The sequence below is a fragment of the Geotrypetes seraphini genome, chromosome 7, assembly GCF_902459505.1.
Source record: "Geotrypetes seraphini chromosome 7, aGeoSer1.1, whole genome shotgun sequence".
NCBI lineage: Eukaryota > Metazoa > Chordata > Amphibia > Gymnophiona > Dermophiidae > Geotrypetes > Geotrypetes seraphini.
In genome coordinates, this window is record NC_047090.1 from 33324169 (window position 1) to 33349810 (window position 25642).

Here is a 25642-nt window from a genome sequence, read left to right on the forward strand (position 1 = left end):
TTTGTAGAACTAAGAGGTGTGTATGTGAGAGAGAGGATTGTTTTCATCTTCTTACAGCGGTTATCGCTGGACTTTAGGATAACTTCTAAGTTAATCAGATTCTTCATAGAATTGATCCAAAGTATCTTCTTCCTAAGTTCATACTTAAGAAACGTAGAAACATGACAGCAGATAAAGGCCAAATGGCCCATCCAGTCTGTCCATCCGTAGCATCCACGATCTCCTCCTCTCTCATAAGAGATCCCACATGCCTGTCCCATACTTTCTTGAATTCAAAAACAGTCTTTGTCTCCACCACCTCTACCGGGAGCCTACTCCACACATCTACCACCCTTTCTGTAAACATGTATTTCCTTAGATTATGTCTGAGCCTTTCGCCTCATAATCTCATTCTATGCCCTCTCTGGAGTTTCCTTTCAACTGAAAGAGACTCGCCTCGTGTGTATTTATGCCACATAGGTATTTAAATGTCTCTTATCATATCTCTGTCTCCCACCTTCCCTCCAAAGTGCAAAGATTGAGATCTTTAAGTCTGTCCCCATACGCCTTATAACAATGACCACCCACCATTTTAGTAGCCTTCCTCTGGACAGAATCCATCCTGTTTATATCTTTTTGAAGTGGCGGCCTCCAGAATTGTACACTATATTCTAAATGAGGTCTCACCAGAGTCTTATACAGGGGCATCAATATCTCCTTTTTCCTACTGGCCATACCTCTCCCTATTCAATCTAGCATCCTTCTAGCTTTCGCCGTCACCTTTCCAACCTGTTTGGCCACCTTAAGATCCTCACGTACTATCACACCAAGACCACTCCTCTTTCATGCACAAAAGTTCTTCACCCCCTAAACCAGGGGTCCTCAAACTATGGCCCGTGGGCCAGATATGGCCCTCCAAGGTCCATTTATCCAGCCCCCCACTTGAGAGTTTACTCCTAGCCATTGCTGACCTGCTCCATTGTGGCTTTCTCACTATAGCGCTCTCTAGTTCTCACTACACAGCGCCAGTAACCCCCTCACATGAGCTGGACGGCCAGACACACAGTGCTGACATCACGCTTCCATGCCATGTGACCCATCCACTGAGCATGTGGTCTGGTGTTCACAGCCCTGCTGCCACTGGCAGGGTTTCTTGTTTGGTACGGCTGGCGGGGAAACTTTTAGCATTAGTGAGTTGTCAGATATTTGGGCTACTTTATTGCAGGGGCTTGGTAGTACTTCACTGAACATTCCAAACTATAGTCCGGCCTCCAACAGTCTGAGAGACTGTGAACTGGCCTCCTGTTTTAAGAAGTTTGAAGATATCTGCCCTAAACTGTACCATTCCCTTGGGTTTCTACAACCCAAATGCATGACTTTGCATTTCTTAGCATTAAATCTTAGCTGCCAAATTTCAGACCATTGTTCAAGCTTCCCTGGGTCCTTCCTTATCTTTTCCACACCATCAGGGATGTCTACTCTATTCTTACCAGTTAGCCCTTCAGCAGTATCACTTACAACGACGTGAAAAAGAACGGGTCCAAGAACCAAACCCGGTAACATCCCTTTCCTCAGAGCGATCTCCATTGACCACTACAATCTGTCGCCTTCCATTCAACCAGTTCCTAACCCAGTCTGTCACTTTGGGGCCCATCCCAAGAAAACTCAGTTTTATTATACATCCGTGTGGAACACTGTCAAAGGCTCTGCTAAAATCTAAATACACCGTATCTAGCACACTCTATCCAATTCTCTAGTCACCCAATCAAAGAAATTGATCAGATTTGTCTGACAAGACCTGCCTATAGTGCGACCATGTTGCCACAGGTCCTGTAAGCCACTGGATTCAAGTAACTGCACTATTCCCTGATTTAGAAGTGTTTCCATGAATTTACTTACCAGCTTGTAGTTCCCTACTTTTATCTAGTGAGGTTCTCTTCCTTCATCAGTTGATAACTGATTAGTTATTCCATCTAGAAAGGGGTTTGTATTGAGCCTCTACCAGAGTATGGATGAACTTCCATTGCAAATTTAAAACTGACTTCAGTTAGCCATAGTTTCAACTTCCTTTTGCTACTAGCATTTGTTTTGTTATTCATATCATGAAAAGTATAAGAACTTCATTAATCTAGTATTTTTTTAAAATGTAATTTGATGCTGATTTTAAATGATAAATTTATTGCCAATTATTTTGTTTTAACATATTTTTTGACTTTGTTACTTTGCCTAGATCTCTTGTAAGATATGGTGCAGGTTATAAATTTTGCACAAAAATGTCTTACAATGACTCAAACCAATTATCTGTAGTGATTTAATATAGTCATTAACTAAAGATGTGATACCGGTTAATTTAGGCAAGTATACGCCCATTTATATTTTAAAAAATCCAAGTGTGGATTAGAAGGACCATAGAAACCACTGGCCAGTTTCTTCACTGTCATTTTATAGCAAGGGTGATTGAGAAGGCAAAATTCTCATTGTTTTAGACCAGTGTTTCTCAATCTTTTCAAATACCCCCTAAGCTTAACAAATACCAACCGAGTACCCCCACCCATGCTACGCCCCAGACCCACCCAAACTCCAACCCTGACTCCACCCCCATAATAATAATACTAATAGTAATGCAATTTCTTCCATCCATTTTTCATATACACACAATATAATCTTACATAGTGGTAACCACAACATTAAAAAAACACAAGCACACTGTACTCAGAGAAAATGTTAATTTATCATTTATATTTGGGGTATTTTCAAAGAGGTCAAGGCAGATGACTTTAAAATATGCAATTGGTAACAACTGTAGAAAAAATAGACAAATATAAAGCAAAATATAAACAGCAGATATAAATTGGCAGCAGCGGCTTCACCTGCTGAAGCCGCCGCTGCAGGTAGGGAGAGATTCCAGGTGGTGGTCAGCCTGCGTACCCCCAACAGATGACCCATGTACCCCTTGGGGTACGCGTACCACAGGTTGAGAAACTGTTACCATTTCTAATTGGGATTTTGTCTGTCATGGTACTGAAACCTTTCCTTTGTCATTTGATATTATGCAAAAGGGTTTTGACAAAGCGTCCTCTTTTGTATTGGTTCTTTTTGACATATTCTCAGTTTTTGAGATAGAAAACAAAAAGATATTGTTACATTGTTGAGGGAAATTGGAATAGCTGGTAGGGCTCTGGATTGGTCTAGACAAGGGGTAGGCAATTCCGTCGTCAAGAGCCACAGGCAGGTCAGGTTTTCAGGATATCCACAATAAATATGCATGAGATAGATTTGCATCTCAAGGAGGCAGTGCACGCAAATCCATCTCATATGTATTCATTGTGGATATCCTGAAAACCTGACCTGCCTGTGGCTCTTGAGGACCGGAATTGCCTACCCCTGGTCTAGACTCTTTAGATCTTCTTCTTTTTTTTTTTTTTTTTTTTGTTTCATCATTTTCAGCAAGTCGGAAGTTTCAGAAGTGGAACAAACAAAGGCTGCCAATGGTGTTCCTTTCCAATTCAGGTCCTCCAAGAGTTGGCACTTTCAGAAATGTTATTTAATATCTATGTCAGTCCATTATAGAAACGGAGAAAAATGAAAGGTGCATTATAGGTTATATGTTTGTTTATTAAAAAACTTTATATACCTCATAATAGCCCAAAACAGATCCAAGCGGTCATATCAGTATGATCTCTCTCTCTCTCCCCATTTTTTCTACAATGGAGAGTCTAGGTATTTTGATCGAATCCAAATTGGATATGACGTCTCAAATTAAAGCATGCGTGTGATGTCAGATATGTGACACAATGTTTGAACAAAAAACTAACCCAATAACAAGGAAAAAGAAATATAGTAAGATAGAGGATTCCTCCTATAACCAACAGTTTTACTGGGAGAACACAACCGAAAAATATTAATTTATCAAAAAATTGTTATTTTCTATTACATATTTAAAGTAAATTAAATTTAATTGTGTAATGGGTCCTCAGTTGACACCCAAAAAAATACTGTGGAGTGACGATGTTCCTGAAATGGACTTTATTGAAGATATAATAGTTCCAAAAGTCAACGTAACAATCCACATAAAAACCTTAAGGACCTAGTCCGCTGAGAGCGTAGGACCCAATACGGTCCGTGTTTCAACAAGGTGATCTTCCTCAGGGGTCCCTGATAGTCCTATGGTAGTAGATATGTGGAAAAACTAATCAATCCAAAAGTACGGTCCATGGAGAGAAATTTCATGGCGACACCAGGAAGTATTTCTTCACCGAAAGGGTGGTTGATCATTGGAACGAACTTCCACTGCAGGTGATTGTGGCCAGCAACGTGCAAGATTTTAAAAGTAAATGGGATAAGCATGTGGGATCTCTAGGGGGGTAAAGTCGAGGGGGTGGGTCATTAAAGTGGGCAGACTTGATGGGCTATGGCCCTTTTCTGCCGTAATTTTCTATGTATAACCCAATGGGGTTATTCAAATGTGTAACATCCCTGGATTCATAGTGAATTGTGCAAAAAAATATGCAAAAACACACAAAAAGAATTATTATATATCAATCAATTGTAATCTCTCCAGTATACTGTATTGCAATATAAAATTTCTACAATTTCCATTCGATGAGGTTCAACTTTCTAAAATATGTCCTCCTCCAATGTCGGAAAAACATAGGATGCTAATCTTTGAAGAACAAAATGGAACTGAGAAGTACTTATCGCTCAATAAAGTCACTGATAGTCCATTGTTCTTGCTGTAATGTTGTCTATGCTGATGATGTTAAAAGCTCTATGGGGCTCCGTTTCTCTACTGCAAAATGAACAGGATTGAACGAGAAACTGCATCAAATTAGGTTATGTAGATCTCCTGATTTAGCTGTACACTTCCCCCCTCCCCATTCGCGGCTTCTGCACTCGCGATTTCACATAATTGCGATTTTTTTCTGGGGAGGGGGAAAATTTTTTTAAAAACCCATATTTTTTACCTCCCTGCCGCCTTCCCGGCCTTAACTGGTGGTCTAGCGGGCTTTCGGGGCAGGAGCGATTTTCCTACGCTCCTGCCCCATGCAGATCGCCATGAGGAAATGGCTGCTGTGAGTTCCCGTAGTCTCGAGAGCGTAGGAAGATCGCTCCTGCCCCGAAAGCCCTCTAGACCACCAGGTAAGGCCGGGAAGGCGGCAGGGAGGTGGGGGTAGGTCAGAGCCGGATAATCGCAGTTTTTCGCCATTCGCGGTCCAGCTCTGCCCGTATCCCCCGCGAATAACGAGGGAGAAGTGTAGTATTTTAGCAACAAAATTAAATTAAATTATGCTTTAGCTCCTTCAACTGGAGCTAAAGCATAGACTTCTCAAAATTCAAAGAGAACTGTGTTGAAGGTAGTTGACTCCCCAAGGAAAATGGCACTTCAGCGTGTGACGCAATGACCTCGCACGCATGCGCGCATGGCGTAAGTCGCTACGTTGCACCCGCGCATGCGCAGATGCCGTCCCAGGCCGGAAGCTTTTCAAAACCCCAGACAAAGTGCCAGGTTTTGAAAAGCCATCTGGACATCCGGACATGTCCTCTAAAAAGCTGGACGTCTGGCAATCCTATATGTACTAATAACGCCTTTGAAATATTGACTCCCTTATTTTCATTGGATTAAATTGTTCCCCATGGAAGTTTCAACATCCTTTTGTTCAGGAAGGGGAAGACGGCTTTTATCCAAGCTCTTTACCTAGGTAAATAACTTTGAGCATGGCCTAGCCCACGTGTATATTTTAGAAGTCTTTTCACTTGTCCTGGAATCCCCAGTTTCTCCCCAGTATCTGAGGTTTACTCACTTCTTTCCAGCAGCAGGCACAATTAAAGCACTAGCGTTTCCAGTGCCGCTTGCTTAGCGCAACAGGAATCTGACCAGCCATCGCTTCGTATGGCTCCAGTAACCTTGCAATCTTCTTGTTGCTCTCTGTAGTAAGAGGAACCACGTTCTAGGTTCAGAACACTTTGCTGTCCAAGTAAAAATGGAACAAGTGTGTGTGTGTGTGGGGGGTTTCCCCACATAGCCTGAGATAAAGAAGGGGTTTTGACAGATGGGACGACGAGCTCTTCTATTTAAAGGACTCTACAGTCCTGTGAGTTTTATAAGCTGCTAATACTATAATTACCAGCTGTTTTCACACCCAATAGCCAGCATAAGCGTATCCCTCTGGACTAATTTTTACGGTCTGTGGTTATTTTGAATTGAGTGTGTGTATCTGCTTCCAAGCTGTAGCTATGTCTGCAAGTTTTGTCCACCCCGTTGTAATATGTAGCACTTCTATCACGCCAAGTGGAAAATAAAGCAGTGAAAGGAGTATGTATAATTAACCCAGACACTGTATTCAGTAATTTAAATCATTGTGGCCTGGCAGGTGTTCCTACTTTTTTGGCTTTCCTGCTCCATTGGAATCGACCTCTGTTTAGCCTTAAAATTTATATTTACTGCAGTCCAGAGACTTTTCATTCGTCTAGATCAGTGTCTCGCAAGCTTCTGGAAGCCGCGGCACACTAAACCCTGTGCCGCGGCTGAGGGGACATCCGGAAATGTGCAGATGTTGGCGCATGTGTGAAAGCCTTCCAGGTGGGGCCCTGTGTGTGGTGGTGGTGGGGATTTTCCAAGAGGAGAGGCACATAGAGGAGGAGAGGCACTGGCGGCATCTCGTGGCACACCCGGAATCTCGTGGCAGCACACAGTTTGCGATTCACTGTTCTAGATCAAGGATTCTCAATGTAGTCCTCAGGTCTCGCAACCAGTCAGATTTTCAGGACATCCACAATGAGTATTTATGGATATTCATTATGGCACAGATTTTCAAACTGGCACTGATTTTTTTTTTTCTAGGTGCCAGTAGGCGCCCATACCTCCATTAAAAGCACTATCCAAATGGCATTTCTACCCGAGATATTAAGCACATACCAGTGCTGGAATCACCTATGTGGACAATATAGGCTGCCAAACGCCTAAGTAGACGTTGCCAATGCTGGAAGTGGCATTAGGCGGCCTAAAGATCCTACATAGGCACGATTCATGTGAAGATAGGCACTGGAAATGTAGGCCTGGAAAACCCTGACCTACGTTTCTGCTGCCTTTCACGTCAGCTTGATTCAGAAAACTGGTGCCGATGCGTGATTGACACGTGATCAGTAGCCACTTTTAAGGCGACCACCGATATTGGCACCGGGTTCGAGAATCCGGGCCTATGTGTATTCTGAAAACCTGGTTTAGAATTGCTGTTCTAGATGATGCTCCCACCTCAGTTCCCCCCCACCCCCCATGTCATAGTCCTCAGCTGGAGTCTACAAATTATATCTTTTCCTGAAACCAGGTGGATGTGGGCTCATAGTCCAAATCCCGAGTATTGATTTTATGCAGCAAGACTCCTTTCTCTTTCCTCTCATCCTCTCACCAGGGGTTTATCTTCATGGCATCTCCACCCCAATCAGGGAACAGATCTGGCCTGGGAACCAAACCTGGATTCCACACTCTATACTTAATTCTCTCTCTTTTTTTTTTTTAATTTAATTTTGTTGCTACAATACTACAGCTAAATCAGGAGATCTACATAACCTAATTTGATGCAGTTTCTCGTTCAATCCTGTTCATTTTGCAGTAGAGAAAGTTTCATTACTGTCAACCAGTAATGATACTAAACTTTCTTACCATGATCATATCAGTAACATTGTAAAAATCACCTTTTATAGGTTACGCAAAATTCGTTCCATTTCGAAATTTCTTTGTCCCAAATCACTTACAATATTAATTCACTCTTTGGTGATGTCTAAAATTGATTATTGCAATTCCTTATTTAAAGGAATTGCACTGTATGAAATTAAAAGATTACAAATCATACAAAATACAGCCATAAAATTAATAACCAATTCAAAAAAATTTGATCATGTAACACCACTCCTCAAAGAGGCTCATTGGCTCCCTGTTAATTACAGAATCACTTATAAATTATGTTTAATTATCTTCAAGACTCTGATCAATAAGACCCCTGCATTTTTATATAGATTTCTTATTCCTTATTCTACAAAGAGAACACTACGTTCTAGCGAACAAAATCTGCTATCTATCCCTTCATTAAAAATTATCAATACAAGGAGACAATTTATTTTTTCATGTACTGCACCGCAGACATGGAACGCCCTTCCTATTTTTTTACGAGAGAAAAAAGAACTTGGAAAATTTAAAACTGAACTTAAAACCTTCCTTTTTAAAGATGCTTTTATAACATAATTTTAGTTTTAGTATCATGTTTTCCTATATGATACCTGTGTTGATTATTTCCCTTTGTGTTTCCCCTCAATGTTTCTTCTTTACTTTAAGAATTGTAGTTCATCCCTCCTCTCCCATGTTTATCAATGTTAAAATCACGAGTTCTTACCCATTATTTAAGTAATTGTATGTACTGTATTGTTTGTTTTATTTTTATTTAATAATTGTAAATTTTAAACTGTACATCGCTTAGAATATTTGATTAAGCGATTGATCAAGTCATCTAATAAACTTGAAACTTGAACCATCCAAGGACAGTAGGCTTTGTGATACATGAAGGTGAAAGGAGGTTGCGATGAGCCATGAAATAAGTAGTTGAAAAGGCAAGAAAAAGAGATTAGCCTTCATAAACCAAAGATTGCAGAAAGACGATGATGAGCATGAGTGAGGTTCTGTTTGCCAAATAATAATAAAAAAAAATAACTCAGCAGATGCCTTTAGTATGGTCTCTAAAATAACAGACTAGTGGACTAGAAACAAGTTGAGTGGGAAGTGACACATGATAGTGGTAAATGACATTCAAGTTGAGAATACAGACATTTTTAATGTCCTATGCCCCCTTGTTCCAGAGTTTGGAGTCCATGAAGCCCATCTCCTGTGCAGTGACTTAATGACTTGGTGGGCAATTTACTCAAGGATAGGGTACGTCATTGTTGGATAGCATATTTACTCTGCTACATGGCTTTTAAATATTGCCTTTTCTATTACTGTATATACTCAAACATAAACCTAGATTTTGGGGTCAAAAAATGGCCCCAAAATGGGGGTCTTGGTTATATTCGAGTCCTCTCATACCCTTTGCAAGCCTCTCCCTGGTCCTACCTTAAGCCTTGCTAGTCCGGCAGTGAGCCAGGGCAAGAGCGATCCTCCTGTGCTCCTCCGTGCAGTTTCATTACTCAAAATTGCTGATGCGATTTCCCACAGTAACCTCGCAAGACTACTGTGAGTTTAGTTTATATTCTAGTCAACCTTTCCCCTCCCCCCCTCTTTTGGGGGAAAAAGATTACCTTGAATTATTTTCAAGTCAATCTCGTTTCCCCCTTTTTGGGGGAATAAAGGTTACCTCAGTTTATATTTGAATGTGTTTATATTCAAATATATACGGTACAACTGCTGCCGTCAGTGCTAAGAAAAGTGCTTTGCATTAGTTGCTCTCAGAGCTCCGGCTGAAATGGAACTGCTAACGTTTCTGTTTTATATCCCATTTGTTAAAATGCTATACTAATCATAGTTTTAACTAGAGTTGCCAGATGTCTGGATTTCCCCAGACGGCTTTTCAAAACCCAGCACTTTGTCCAAGAAATCGCTGTCGAGCAGGAGGGTAGGCGGTGGGGCCAGGCTAGGGCAGGATTGGGGCAGGACCGTGGCGTAACAGGGCGGGGATGGGTGGAACTGGGCAGTTCCAGGGGGGTCCAGATTTTCCAAATGGAAAATCATGGTAGTTCTACTTTTAACCGTGTGTTCTCTGTGAAAGAAAAGAACGTTTGCTTGCTTTTTCTAAGTTCCAAGTTTTCAAGTTTATTAAGTATTTGATTAATCACTTATTCCAAATTCTAAGCGATGTACAAAATATTAAATTACAGTAATCGAAGGGAAACAAACTATATAAATGTGACTGACACGACAAACGAGATACAGAAGGAATGGGATGGGAAGGAAATACAAATTTAAAAATAGGAAAGAAGACATGTAAGGAAAAAACAATAGGGAAGAGGAGAGCAGTGCGCATCAGAGAGTTTAAAAGCCAGGGCACAATTGAAGCGCCTGATCTAATCCAAATTTCAGGTTTGTAGACCAAATTTAATTTTATTAGTTGTCGAATGCATCTTTAAAAAGAAAGCATTTTAGCTTGCTCTTGAATGTATCCAAATTAAGTTTTTCTCACACATGAATTGGATATGGTAAAGTCGGGTCTCCAGAAAGGAGTACCTAAATGGGCCGCCGCGTGTGCGAAGAACCGGACTAGATGGATCTCGGTCTGATCCGGTGAAGGCATTTCTTATGTTCTTATGTAAGTTCCACATTTGGGGAGCAGTAACGGAAAAAATAGATTGCCGCCGTGTGTTTATAGTTTTAAGAGAAGGAACAGTCAAGAGATGTTGGTCAATAGATCTGAGTAATCTAGCGGGAAGTATAGGGAATCAATCTATGAATGAAAGCAGGTGTTTTATAAAAAAGGGATTTGAAAGTCAGTAAACTTAATTTGTACGATATTCGGTGAACAAACGGAAGCCAATGCGCTTCCTTGAGTACAGGAGTCACTTAGAAGTAAACAGAAACCACTGTTGGAATGGAAACAGCTGCAAATGGATGGCTATTCTTCCTCTTTTTGTTTCTTGGCCTTCCATCTTCTTTTGAATTTCTGATACAGCAATTTCAGTAAACGGTTTTAGCACAGCAACTGTCCCATAAATGGCCAATTTTTAACACGCACCATTTCGTGACCGATCTTATCCAGGAGCTTCCAATCCTCCCTAGTGGTGATCTTTCCCATCCGGTAGGAATTGCTTTAGGGGAAAAAATATCAGCAGGGTTTCTGGCATATTAGTAGCAGCTGGAGGAGGAAACTCACATCTGGGTCCCCTTCTGACGCATGTTAATTGGGAAAAGGATTTGTTTTACATCATCTTGCAAGGAAAAATGCTTTGGCTAATTGAGTAGGTAGCAGAATTCCCTAAGGTTTTTCTCATGCCTTTGGAACAACTGTTTACTTTAACGGCACAGCAATGATAATTTTGAAAGAAGCAATGAGTGGTTTGCCTTATAAGTAAGCAACATTTGTTCTGAAGCTGGACAGGTGCCACAGGGAAAAGTGTGAAAACCAGAATGCATGTTCTTATGATGAAAGCTTAATTTCTGAGGGAGGGGCCTGTTTCATTTTGGACTCCAGAGCAGCAGCCTCTCTGTTCCAGGCAGCCTGCAGCGATAAGTAGGGAGGGGGGGGGGGGAGGTTGTGAGCCTGGTGCAGAGTAGACAGGGCTGTAGGGAGGTACATGTGGCTGGTGTGGCCATACCAGGGGGGGGGGGATAGTGAGGTGGGGGCTTTGAAGTTGTCATAGGAAAATGAATTTGCCCCAAGTAAGTATACTTAAGAGGGGAAGAGACCTCAGAAATTCAAGCTCAGAGTTTAAAAAAAAAGCTTATACCGTCAAAGCTTTAAAGCGTTCATTAAGCAAAGGATCTGATGCATGCTCTAAAAAATTAAGCACTTATATTTACTTCCTGAAATGGGTGAAACAGGCCTCGTTGGATGGCTTCAATTTTTAAGACAAGTGCTTTCTATAAAATGATTTTTCACACACTATAATTGAAAGAGAGAGGGTTTATATGACACTAATGAATAAAAAAGGAATTCTTTAAAGCTTTGACACTATAAACTTTTGTTGAAAGTTCTGAGCTTGAGTTTATGAGGTCTCTTCCCCTCTTAAGTATACTTGGGCAAATTCATTTTGTTTTGACTTGTCTTCATTAATTATTTGCCCAAACCTCTAATTGGATGGCATTAAAACTGTGCCCTGCCCATTGCCTGCCCTGCTTTGCCGTGACACAGTGAGCAGAGTGAGGACACTAGGGGATATATTGTACAGATCAGGGCATATTTTGGGCTCTGGAACAGGGTTTCCAGACATCCGGATTTCCATGGACATGGCCTCTTTTGAGAACTGTGTTGGGAGTCTGGGCGGCTTTTTAATTTTACAACTTTTGTCTGGGAAAACTGGATATCTAGTGCCATGCGGAGCATCTCGCACACCTATCCAAAGTCCTCCTAACCGCCCCCCTCCCCCCACACCTATCTGGAGTCCTCCTCCCTCTCCCCTGCACCTATTCTGAGTCCTCCTCTCCACTCACCCTGCAACTATCTAGAGTTCTTCCTCCCCCCCAACCCCCTCTCGGGATCCGATGCTTGCTCACCTGGCGCTGCTATAACGTTTGACCGTCGGCAGTGTGAGTGAAGCAAACGCCCTGCTTTCAGCAACCCGGAAGCTTTCTCTCTGCTACTGCTTCCTGTAATGCATGTGAAATTAATTTATCACACGGTAGCCTACAAATTAACATACATAAAGTTGATCTGCATGCATTCAAAACCGAGAATAAAACCCCCAAAATTAAGATTAAAAAAAATGAACTGAAAATGTTTTATTATGAATCTCTACCTTTATACAGATCATGTGTTCATAAATAGTTAAACCTTCACATTCAGTGGTCACACCTAAATGGATACCTGGGTTCATTATTGGCATAAAGCTATATGGGCTACCTTCCTCATATCTTTATATAGTCATCATGTCCTGCAGAATGGTGGTATCATGACTACCAAGAAGGTTACTCCGACGGTGTCGACCACCTGGCTTGGAAGGTTGTAAGAAATGCTCCAAGAAGGACCTGGGCCGGACAAATTGAGGCTGAAGTAAACTGGCTCCACCTCTGCATGGTGGCTTTACCGCAACTACTCGGAAGCAACTGCATTAGAAGAGGTTCGCCAAGGATGCCCTTGCCACGGCACCTTTGGACTGTCGTAGCTCTGCTGGTGCTAGGGCGTTGATTTGAACTCGGAACTTGCTCGCCCCCACCCCCCACCCCTGCGTATGTAAGAGCCTCTTGCTGTCAAAACAATAAAAGAGCAAAGCCCATACTTGTAAAAAGTCTGTGCATCTTTTTTTTTTATATATAATAGACTTTGCTTCAGGTTTCGAAGGGAAATATTTCATTTCAAAAATTGCATGCACGGGTTTGCCTCTGCTCATTATGTGAATACTTATCTATGAAAACTTTGGTGCATACTTTTGAAATTCTAAAAATGTGCTTTAGCACACTGTATGCTCGAAATCCACCCCCAAGAATACCCCTGATACCTACACTTCAGCACCTGTTGACTATACACCTGCTTCTTTGCCATAAAAAGAATGAAATGTGAACTAGAGAATGACATGGTGACAAAATTCATCACCGTTCCCGTCCCCGCGGATAACCGCGGGAAACCATCTTCATGTCATTCTTTAAGGAGAGAGGGAAGAATCAGAGTATGAATGGCCACAACCACTGACCCACAAGCTCTGTTTTGAAGAACGCTGGTGTAGAAGGACTGAGGTTGAAACAGACACTACAGAATGACAGTCTCTGATATCCAGAGCAGATATTGTGATGTCATAATGCCTCATTCCACCAGTGCCTAAGAGCCAATCACATCAGTGATGTCACAATGGCTTCATTATCCTTGGCTCACATAAGAATCAGAGTATGAATGGTCACAACCACTGACCCTCAAGCCTTGCATTGAAGAATGCTGGTGTAAAAGGGGGTTGAAATAGACACTAAAAAATGGCATGGGATTATTTCCCGCGGTTATCCGCAGGGACGGGAACAGTGATGAATTTTGTCACCGTGTCATTCTCTAATGTGAACCATGAAACCCTGAAAAGGGGGGAGGGTGAGAGTGCCTGGCAATTAATATTCAATATAAAAACATTCAGAATCTTGCATTTGGGTTACAGAAATCCAAGGAAGCGGGATTAGGGTGAGATGCTGATCAGTGGCGTAGCGAGGGTGAGAGGTTCCCGGGGTGGCACGCCCCCTTCCCTTCCCCCTACCTCTGGTTGTTCACCGCCACGCATCAAGAACTTCAATGTGCTCCTCATGACCCTGTCGGCTTTCCATCCAGGAGTAGACATGTGGGATCTCTTAGAGAGAGAAAGAGATAATGGTTACTCTGGATGGGCCATTTGGCCTTTATCTGCCATCAAGTTTCTGTGTACATAATTGTCATTTTTGGCACCTCTGATGCATATAAGTGGCATATTAAGGGTAGGTACCAAGTTTTATAGAATTTCCTTCCAATGTGATTGTGGATATCATGAAATCCCACTGGCTAAGGCAGGGGTGGGCAACCTCAATCCTTGAGGGCTGCAACCCGGTTGGGTTTTCAGAATTTCCTCAATGATTATGCATGAGATCCATAAATTGGAGGCAATGCATGCAAATGAATCTCAAGCATGCTCTCTTAGATTTCCAAAGTTAGCGTCATGATTGTTGCAGTTTTTCAGGGTCTCGCTGCATATGGGTAGGTAGAACCAATGTTTCAGCCCTGAAGAAATCCACTACAGGAAGGGCTGAAATGTCAGTTCTTCCTACACAGGTGTGGCGAGACACAATCGAGGATCTCGAGTATATTCATTAGGGAAGTCCTGAAAACCCAACTGGGTTTGCAGCCCTTGATGACTAAGATTATCCGCCCCTGGGGTAATGGAATCCTTGAGAACTAGGTTGAGAATCACAAATTGATAGGACTTTCTTAGCTGAATAACAAAAAATGTTCTACCTTTCAACTGACTGTCCAAGGGAAGTAGAAAATACTTAAATATTTATGTGAGTGAAATTAGAGCAAGCTTCAAATGCATCAGCCATTAAGTGAAGGGAGTTTAATGTTAGTAACTTATGCAACCTATTCATGTAGAGTGACGCTTACCAGACATTTACATAATGCATTTTCTCTTCTCCAGGAGAGTGTGGTAATGCTATTATTACATAGCTCAGTTACTGAGTGACTGTGGTGTGCTATGTTCAACCTCGGAACGTTCTCATGGATGCTGTTCTTTGACGTTGAAAACACCTCAAACTTGCATGAGCAGCTAATGAGAATTATTATCCTCAGAAAATATAGAGCAGCTGGCTACATCCAAAGCTATAATTCCTTTTCCGTTGATGTGCCAAATTATGTCGTTGACTCTTTTATGCTGTTAACCTTGTGTTGTCAAAATAAATCACTTTCTTGCAGAACATCCACCTTATGCTTTCTACTATTATCTATTCCAGGTTGGAAATATCCCAAATGACTACCTTATAAAACTAAAATATGCCCAAGAAATGCCAACTCTGGTATGTACAATATCTAATCTATAAAAAGGTTATAGTTTAATAGCAGAATAGTGGATGGTGATTATTATAGCTGAATAGTTAGACATGACCTTACCTGGTGAGTCAGATAAGATTTAGTTAATGATTTTGCTTCAGAGAAAACTGGCGCTAACATTTTAGTTCTGCATCGATGGGTTGCACAGTCTTTGTATTGCCTAGACCAGTGTTTCTCAACTCGATCCTGGAGAACCCCCTTGCCAGTCAGGTTTTCAGGATAACCACAATGAATGTGCGTGAAAGAAATTTGCATATAATGGAGGCTGTGTATGCAAATCAAGTTTATGCAAATTCAATGTGGATATCCTGAAAATCCGACTCCAGGACCGAGTTGAGAAACACCGGCCTAGACAAGCAAACTTAATATCACTATTTGCCTTTAATTCTGTCTTAACTACTTGAAGGGTGATAGCTTGTGAGGTTTTGGGGAGGAGGGGCTCGAAAGACATGAACTTGATGATTCTTCTCGCTTTAGGAAATGAGCATGCAGTGGCGTAGTAAGGGCGAATGGTGCCCCTCCCCGGCCGTGTGCAGACTTCCGTCCCTTTGCCCGTACCTTTTTAACTTCTCTGGTGTGAGCAGCATGCCCACGCTGGTGTGGGCTCGCCCTTTGATGTCACTTCCTAGGAGCGGGTCCCAGAAGTGACGTTGGAGAGTGCGCCAATGCGGGCAGCAACCTAGCACCGGAGAAGTAAAAAAAATAAAAAAGGTACGGGGGGAAGACAAGGGGTGCACGCACGTGACAAGGAGAGGAGCGGGGGGGGCAGAGAGGAGGGGGGTGCCGTGCCCTTAGAAAGACTGCGCCCAGGATGGACCAGCCCCCCATACTCTCCTTACTATGCTACTATGAGTATGACACCTAGGGCTCCTTTTACGAAGGTGCGCTAGTGTTTTTAGCACACGCACCGGATTAGCTGAAAAACTACCGTTTGCTCAAGAGGAGGCGGTAGCGGCTAGCACGCGCGGCATTTTAGTGCGCGCTATTCCACGCGTTAAGGCCCTAACGCACCTTCGTAAAAGGAGCCTCCAGTTTTGTTTCGTTTGAAAACTACCAGAAAATCATACCTTGAAGAAAATTGAAATCACATGTTGTTATTTGGACTTGACTCTTTTGTGTTTGCAGTCCATTGTTTTCCAGAACCCTTCCATCTGCTGATGTTAACATCCTACGACCTCTGTGTTACCATCCCAATGGGTATCTGCCTGATAGAACAGAGGCCCTACCTAAATGAGCAGTTGGCCTGGATGGGAAATAATGAGTTATAGGCTTGCACAGGCTTCCAAGGTTTTTTTTTTTTTTTTTTTAATTTCTTGTATTATCTGGCTATATTCCGAGAATGATCTAGCAGCCTCTTTTCATTATGCTTGCATTGCCTTTGTTGCTCGGAAGGAGCAGACGGCCCCTCTTGCAATAAAGTCTTTCTTGGCCAGTCAGAAGGGCGTCGTGCAAACTAATTATGCTTCTGCATGTGTTTTTAAACCCCCAACAACGTGAATGAATGCATTGTCTCATTCTGCAAGAGCGTAGTGGTTTAAAGCGGGGATTCACACATCCAGTTCTTGAGAGCCATAAGTGAGTCAAATTTTCAGGATACGAGACCGTCTCTGGGGGAAAAGGTGACTAAAGTCTCTGATCTAAAATATTGAGATGGCCAGTTTTTCAGATCATGGGTCCACAGTCTGCAAAAGTCACGTGTTTGAACTTCTGTAACTTTTTTTTTTCCCCACCTAAAATAAGGGGGGTTGGACTGTTGCATACAAATTATTTGCTCTAACAGAATTCATTAACCTCGTTTTTTTTGTTGCAAGAGACTTTAGTCACCGTTTTCCCAGAGATGGTCACATTTGGTCAGCATTCTGAATCTCTTTCAGATGTAATACAGACATCTAATGGAACATCTTTTAAAACTGATAGTCTCTAAATTATGAGAGTCTTACTAGATTCCTGGTTAAGGGATAGGGATTGGGACTTGTATAACAAGTCCTTTTTTTTTTTTTTTTTTTTTTTTAAACCCTGCTAAGCTAACTGATTTCACCACATTCTCTGGCAATGAATTCTTCTACTACTACTACTATTAATTATGTCTATAGCACTACCAGACGCACGCAGCACTGTACAGAGTCGCAAAGAGTAAGAAAACAAGTCCTTGCTCGAAAGAGCTTACAATCTAAACAGGCAAGACAGACAAACAAGATGTCATGGATACAGTTAAGGGGAACATTTAATCAGCTGTCTGGGTTGGAGGGCAGAGGAGTAGGGTTAAGGATTGATAGCTATATCAAAAAGGTGGGTTTTCAGTCGGCTTTTAAACAAGGGAAGGGGCTTGACGGACAAACTCGGGTAATTATTCCAGGAATAGGGAGCAGCTAGATGAAAGGAACGAAGTCTGGAATTGGCAGTGGAGGAGAAGGGTAACATTAAGAGTGACTTATCTGAGGAACAGAGTTATCTGGGAGGTGTATAAGGAGAGAGAAGTGAGGAGAGAAATTGAGGGGCAGCAGAATGAACACACTTGTAGGTCAGCAATAAGATCTTGAACTGTATGCAATGGCAGATAGGGAGCCAGAGAAGTGACTTAAGGAGAGGGGTGACATGAGCCTAGCGAGGTTGGTAGAAGATGAGTCACGCAGCAGTGTTTTGCACAGATTGCAAGGGGGAAAGGCGACACTGAGTGATATCAGTTAGGAGTATAAGACTCTGGTGAGACCTCATTTAAAATATTTTGTACAATTCTGGAGGCCGCACCTTCAAAAATATATAAAAAGGATGGCGTTGATCCCAAGGAAGGCTACTAAAATGTTGTATGGTCTTCGTCATAAGGCAAATGGGGACAGACTTAAAGATCTCAATCTGTATACTTTGGAGGAAAGGCAGGAGAAGGGAGATATGATAGAGATGTTTAAATGTCTACATAATATAAATGTGCATGAGTCGAGTCTCTTTCATTTGAAAGGAAACTCTGCAATGAGAGGGCATAGGATAAAGTTAAGAGGAATAATCAGAGAAAATACTTTTTTACGGAAAGGGTGGTGGATGCATGGAACAGTCTCCCAGAAGAGATGGTGGAGACAGAGACTGTGTCTGAATTCAAGGAGGGCCTGGGATAGGCACGTGGGATCTCTCAGAGAAAGAGATAATGGTTACTGCAGATGGGCAGCATTTGGCCTTTATCTGCCATCATGTTTCTATGTTTCTATCCCGAAAATAAGCCCTAGCATGATTTTTAAAGATGCTCCTAATATAAGCCCTACTCCAAAAATAAGCCCTAGTTAAGATCGACCCCCAAAACTCCCTCCCTCCCGAATGTCCCTGACACTCTCCGACTCCATCCCTGACACTAGTGCTGCCAGATTTGCCGGAAAAAAATCAGACTCGTCAATTCAGCAACTTCCCTCCCCCTCCTCCCCTCCCCCCCTCCCCCCCCGGTGAGACCTGACATACCTCCGCTCTGAGGCCTCCAAAAAGCAGCGGCGGCAGCACTCTGAACAGGCTGCTTTGTGGTTTTCTTCACTGGGGCTTTCCCTCTGCCACATTACATTGGGAAGGTAAGTGGGGTTCTGCTACACAGGGGGATGGGAGGGATAGAAAGATGCTGCAGAGGGAAGGCCTGTTCAGAGTGCTGCCGCCGCTGCTGTTTTTGAAGGCCTCAGTCATGGTGGGAGGGTTGGCGTGGTTCTGCTGCACATGGGGATGGGAGGGAAGGATAAAAAGATGCTGCACAAGGGGATGGGTGAGAGGGGAGGAAAGATGCTGCACAAAGGGGGATAGCGGGGAGAAAGGAAAGAGGAATAATTTAGGGTGGAGGAGAGGAAGGGAGAGATGATTGTTGTACATGAAAAAGAAAAAAAAAAGATATCCCCCGAAAATAAGCTCTAATGCATTTTTCTGGACCCAAAATTAATATGACACTGTCTTATTTTTGGGAAACACGGTATTATTAATAAATAAGCCCCATTGCTTAAAATGGGAGCTGCAGTAAAATAGCATGCATTAATGGTGTTAGTAAAGAGTGACATGGGGACAAATTTCCCCCCGTCCCCATGGGAACTCATTTTCCCGTCCCATCCCGGCGAGTTCTTTTCCTGTCCCTGCCCCAATCCTGCAAGCTCTGTCCTCATCTGCACAAGCCTCAAACACTTTAAAACCATAAGTAGCAACATTCTAGAGCTCAGATTGTGATGTCCTAATGCCTCATTCAACCAATGCCTAAGCTCCGTCCTCATCTGCACAAGCCGCAAACACTTTAAAATCCTAAGTAGCAACATTCTAGAGCAGTGTTTTTCAACCTTTTTACACCCGTGGACCAGCAGAAATAAAATAATTATTTTGTGGACCGGCAAACTATTAGGACTAAAATTTTAAAACCCCGTTTCTGCCCCATCTCCACGAGCTCGGTCCCCACAAATCATCTGATCCCATCCACACAGGCCTCAGTTATGATTTTATATTGAATGTATTTTATTAAAGTATAAAAAGAAACAATATTCTGTACAATTGTCATTTTATAAATACAAATAATACAGAGCAATGATCAACAAAACCCCTGTCTTCCCGTCCGTTCACATATATCCCCTCTACTTTCAAGAAAACTGAACAAGCCAAATTATTACAGAATGCTACACAGAAATATCATGCTAACAGAATACTGCAGTCACACATGACAGGAATAGTTTAGGGGAGTGCAACTAGGGCAACTGCCCCCTGGTCAGAGAGTGCCCTAAGCCAGCTGGAAGCTAAAGAAGCACTACCTGGGCTTTGCAGTCCCCAGTTATGTCTAACACCAGCTCTAGCAGGATATATATTTCAAATCAGATATATTCTAATCACAAAATAAAAATAATTTTTTTTTTCTACCTTTTGTCGTCTCTGGTTTCTGTTTTCATCTTCTTTTCACTCTCTTCCTTCCAGCGTCTGCCCTCTCTGTCTCTTCAATCCAGCATCTGCCCCTTCCATCCACTGTCTGTGCTCTCCCCCTTCCATATGGTATCTGTCTTCTTTCTATGCCCCTCTCCCCTTTCCATCCAGCCTGCGCCCCCTCTCTCCTTTTTACATTATTCATTCCAGCTTCATTGATCTCTTCATTTTTATCTCTCCTACCCCAGATCTACCATCATTGTCCCTCTCTGCTTATTTTTCTGCTGACCCCTTCCTATCATCACTCTACTTTCTCATGCCTGTCTCTCCCCTTCCCCTCCTCTAATCTCCCTGCCAGCTGTTTCCTTCCTTTTTTCATTCTCCCTTCCCTCCTCCTCCTGTCCAGCAATAACTCTTTTCCCTTCTTCCCCTCCCAGCAGCATCTCTCCTTCTCCCTCTCCAGTAGCAGCTGTCCCTTTTTTCCCTTACCCAGCAGCTTCCCTCCAGGTCCAGTAGCAGCTGTCCCTTTTTTTTCCCTTGCCCAACAGCTTCCCAGACTCCTTTCCCTCCTCCCCTCCCAGCAGCTTCCCAGACTCCAGTAGTGGCTTTCTCCCCTCCCAGCAGCTCTCCTTACTTCCCAGCACAACCAGTCAGGAAGGCAGCCTCGGGTCCTTTGTTGGGTCACGCCGCCTCTGAGGAAAGAGGAAGTTGCATCATCAGAGGCAGCCGCGACTCAGCAAAAGCCCCAAGACTGCCTTCATGAATCGCTGCGCTGGGAAGTAAAGGAGAGCTGCAGAGAGGGGAGAAAGCCACTGTCGGAGGCTCCCCAAGATCTCTCCGGCCCAGCGTGGACTTCAGCTGTTGATCTTGCCGGCCCTGTGCGGACCAGCAGGAAATTGAAGTGAGCCAATCTTGCCGGCCCTGTGCAGACCAGCAAAAATTTCCTGCGGACCGGCATCAGTCCGCAGACCGGCGGTTGAAGAACAGTGTTCTAGAGCTCAGATTGTGATGTCATAATGCCTCATTCCACCAATGCCTAAGCTCTGTCCTCATTGGCACAAGCCTCAAACACTTTAAATCATAAGTGTACGTGGCTTGTGTGGTTAAGGTAGAGCTTTCAGGAATGGGGCAGGGGCAGGGATAGTGACAAAACTCACTGGGACGGGATGAGGAAATTGAGTTCCTGCAGGGACGGCGAAAAAAATCTGTCCCAATGTCATTCTCTAGGTGTTGGCACAAACTAACATTGTAGCGCCATTTTTTAATCCACATGAGTTATTTACAATTTGAAAGGTGTCCAAAGAGATAGCAGATACATTTTTCACAGAGTTTTAAAAGGAAGTATGCTTGCATTTTCCCTTTGAAAATTTGTACAAAGTCCATGGGTAATAAGGAAGTGCATTTATTTTTTGAAACTACATAGGAGATATCAACAACATATCCTAGCTCAGGTCATTGATAAAGAAATTTTGTATATTTTTCATGTCATCAATGGTGCATTTTTGGTGCCAGTACTCAAATACCAGGCCTTTCTTCAGTAGCCAGCTTTCCCCCCCCCCCTGCCGACAACCAGCCACAGAATCCATAAAAAGGCAGTACTGTGTGAGCAGAACCTGTGCTCTTTTACTAATACTTGGGGACCATAGGTCATTTTTATCAAGCGATGGAAAAGGTGCCGGTATTCAGTACCCCCTCAAAAAAAGCCCTGGTCATAGAAACATGATGGCAGATACCCCTCTCCTAAAGTCACTTCATTGGCTTCCCATCCGTTTCCTTATACAATTTAAACTCCTCTTACCTATAAATGCACTCACTCAGCTGCCCCTCGCTATCTCTCTTCACTTATCTCCCCCTATGATCCCTCCCACTCACCCTAGCTGGTAAGTCCCTCCCACTCAGCTGGTAAGTCCCTCCTTTCTGTGCCCTTTTCTCCGGCTACCAACTCCGTCCCTTCTGTCTTGCGCGTATGCTTGGAACAAGCATACGCGCATCCCTACAGTGGGCTCTGTCTCTGGCAGTGTTCAAGGTCTAGTTAAAAGCCCACCGATTTGAGAGTGCTTTTGACTCTTTAACTCCTCTCACCTTGGGTTGTGCATCCCCAACCCTATATGTCATGCCTGTCTGTCCAAGTTAGATTGTAAGCTCTTCTGAGCAGGGACCATCTATAAATGTCAAAATGTACAGCACTCCATATGCCTTTCAACGCTATATAAGTGATAAGTAGCAGTAGATAAAGGCCAAATGACTCATCCAGTATGCCATTTGAAAAAAGAAAGCCAACCTCCAAAGAACAGGCAGACAAATCATTTTTTTGCAATCATTAAAACCCCATTTGGAATAGCCAAGCAATGTTGGTGCGTCAGTCGCTTGGCTATTTTGCATGGGGTTTTAGCTAATTTGCATGGCTGGATCGGAAAATGGGCGATCGAGGGGGGAAAAACACCTGGTGGGCCGTTTTGTGCATCGGGTCGGTAACTGAGGTTATAGCTAAAGCTGTGAAAACAGGTTTAGCGACGATCGCCGACTTTAGTGCATGTAGCCCTTTAGCTCCTGGATTCTATAAAGGCTGCTGAAAGTTGGGCATGGATCCCAGGCACTTGCAAAAATGAATTAGAAAATCAGGAAATCAGACAGCGATACTATTTTTTGTATCGACCCATGGTTGTACTTAAGACTTATATGGAGGATGATCCGGTATATAAACCGAAAGATTGAACTGAATTGGATTGGATTATGTTATTAATGTTTTAGATTTGTATGATTTGTACACCAAGAACACTTGGATTGAGCTAGAGGTTGTGGGTTAAAAAACCCACGCTGCTCCTTGAGACCCTGGGCAAGTCACGTAATCCCCACCCCCCATTGCCCCCCATTGCTAGATTGTGAGCCTGCCAAGACAGATGGGAAGAAATGCTCGAGTATCTGAATAAATTCATGTAAACCGTTCTGAGCTCCCCTGGGAGAACGGTATAGAAAATTGAATGAATAAATAAAAAAAAATACTCAGTTAACGGGCACTTAATTGACACTAAGTATTAGTTACGAGCACATCTGCTCCATGCCGTATCGCAAACTGAGTGCCATGGCACACTGAGATTCTGGGTGTGCCACGAGATGGTGGTGAGGAGGAGACTTTAGGGCTTGAAATACAAAGTAGTACCGTATTTTCACGCATATAACGCGCGCGTTAAACGCGTTTTTACCTACCGCGCATACCCCTCGCGCGTTATACGCGTGAGCGCGGTATACAAAAGTTTTTCTACATAGTTCCCACCCCGCCCGACACCCAATTCACCCCCCCCAGCAGGACCGCTCGCACCCCCACCCCGAATGACCGCTCGCACGCGCTCCCACCCGCACCCGCGATCGGAGCAAGAGGGAGCCCAAGCCCTCTTGCCCGGCCGACTCCCCGACAATATCGGGCCAGGAGGGAGCCCAAACCCTCCTGGACACGGCGACCCCCTACCCCCACCCCGCACTACATTACGGGCAGGAGGGATCCCAGGCCCTCCTGCCCTCGACGCAAACTCCCCTCCCTCCCTCCAACGACCGCCCCCCCCAAGAACCTCCGACCGCCCCCCCAGCCGACCCGCAACCCCCCTGGCCGACCCCCACGACACCCCCACCCCCCTTCCCCGTACCTTTGCTAGTTGGCCGGACAGACGGGAGCCACACCCGCCTGTCCGGCAGGCAGCCAACGACGGAATGAGGCCGGATTGGCCCATCCGTCCCAAAGCTCCGCCTACTGGTGGGGCCTAAGGCGCGTGGGCCAATCAGAATAGGCCCTGGAGCCTTAGGTCCCACCTGGGGGCGTGGCCTGAGGCACATGGGCCCAACCCGACCAAAGGTACGGGGAAGGGGGGTGGGGTGTCATGGGGGTCGGCCAGGGGGGTCGCGGGTCGGCTGGGGGGGCGGTCGGAGGTTCTTGGGGGGGGGCGGTCGTTGGAGGGAGGGGGGTTTGCGTCGAGGGCAGGAGGGCCTGGGATCCCTCCTGCCCGTAATGTAGTGCGGGGTGGGGGTAGGGGGTCGCCGTGGCCAGGAGGGTTTGGGCTCCCTCCTGGCCCGATATTGTCGGGGAGTCGGCCGGGCAAGAGGGCTTGGGCTCCCTCTTGCTCCGATCGCGGGTGCGGGTGGGAGCACGTGCGAGCGGTCGTTCGGGGTGGGGGTGCGAGCGGTCCTGCTGGGGGGGGGTGAATCGGGCATCGGGCGGGGTGGGAACTATGTAGATAAACTTTTGTATCTCGTGGGCTCTTATTAGACTCTCTGCTGTGTCTTCCAGAAGGGAGGATATTTAGTGGGCAAGCCATAAGCTTCTAATAAAAGCATTTATGAGGGGGCGGTCGGAGGTTCTTGGGGGGGGGGCGGTCGTTGGAGGGAGGGGGGTTTGCGTCGAGGGCAGGAGGGCCTGGGATCCCTCCTGCCCGTAATGTAGTGCGGGGTGGGGGTAGGGGGTCGCCGTGGCCAGGAGGGTTTGGGCTCCCTTCTGGCCCGATATTGTCGGGGAGTCGGCGGTCCTTCGGGGTGGGGGTGCGAGTGGTGCTGCTGGGGGGGGGGGCAGGGCAGGGCGGGTAAACGGAGAGTCGGGACAGCGCACGGAGAGTCGGGGAGGGCGAAAGGAGAGTCGGGGTGGCCAGAGGAGAGTCGGGGCGGGCGAAAGGAGAGTCGGGGTGGCCAGAGGAGAGTCGGGGCGGGCGAAAGGACAGTCGGGCAGCATGCGCGTTATACCCGTGAGCGCGGTATACAAAAGTTTTTATACATAATATTGTGGTTTCTGCGTGCTATACCCGTGTGCGCGTTATACACGGGTGCGCGTTATCTGCGTGAAAATACGGTAGATAGTGCAGCGATTTATGGCATCCCTCCTGCCATTTTTGGGGGGTGGGGGGTGGCTGGGGGGGTGCTTGGTGGGGGTGGCTCTTTTTTCTTTTCTTTTCTTTTCTTAATGGGACAGCTTATGCATGTGTAACACACACATCTGTTTCCCCTGTCACTGCCGTTAGGGCTTTTCACATGTGCCAGTTGCTCACTGAGCGATTGATCAGTTGCGTCTGCGTGCAAATCATTTTGAATGCAAACTTGATAGCGCATCGATTGCTGCTGGAGAATCGGCCAACAGCGATCGAGTCGGTGTCTTTTTAGTGTATCTAGCCCAAAGTGAATTTTTCTGGCAGGGTAACAATAACTGCTGGCATCTTTGTAAATTGCTCCCTGCATAACCATTGACATGTCGGGTGATGCTGACGTGCAGAGCAGTATCTCTCTGTTTCTCTTTTTTATATTTTCCTAATCGGGCTCCTTTGCCTTTATTGTAGTTGACTTAAGATTTCAATCAAGTTGACGTGCATCCTCTTCTCTTCTGCACATATATTGTGTGAAAATACTCCCAAAGCGCGAATAACCTTCAAATGCATTTTGTCCGAGTGGCCCAGGGGCTTGCCAACGCGTCAAGAGATTATCGAGGGATCTTATTTCTTCCCTGCGGCAGCATTCCCACACCGGTGAATGGTGTTGAGGTTCTGTGGTTTGCTGTCAAGGCCTGAAGCGATGTGATCCTCCCTGTGGAATTTCCTCTTGTGACGGCTCGGCTTAGTCTCTCTCATTATCTTTTTAAAAGATTTGTT

The 25642-nt window shown here is 44.5% G+C and overlaps 1 protein-coding gene across 1 annotated transcript in view; it reads left to right on the forward strand.

Moving 5' to 3' along the window:
* The window catches only part of KITLG (KIT ligand), a 161913-nt gene that overhangs the window by 78848 nt on the left and 57423 nt on the right, over window positions 1–25642 (forward strand). The window contains exon 3 of the mRNA XM_033952639.1: window positions 15068–15130. Coding sequence (XP_033808530.1) covers window positions 15068–15130 — 63 coding nt within the window. The remainder of the gene's footprint in view (window positions 1–15067; window positions 15131–25642) is intronic.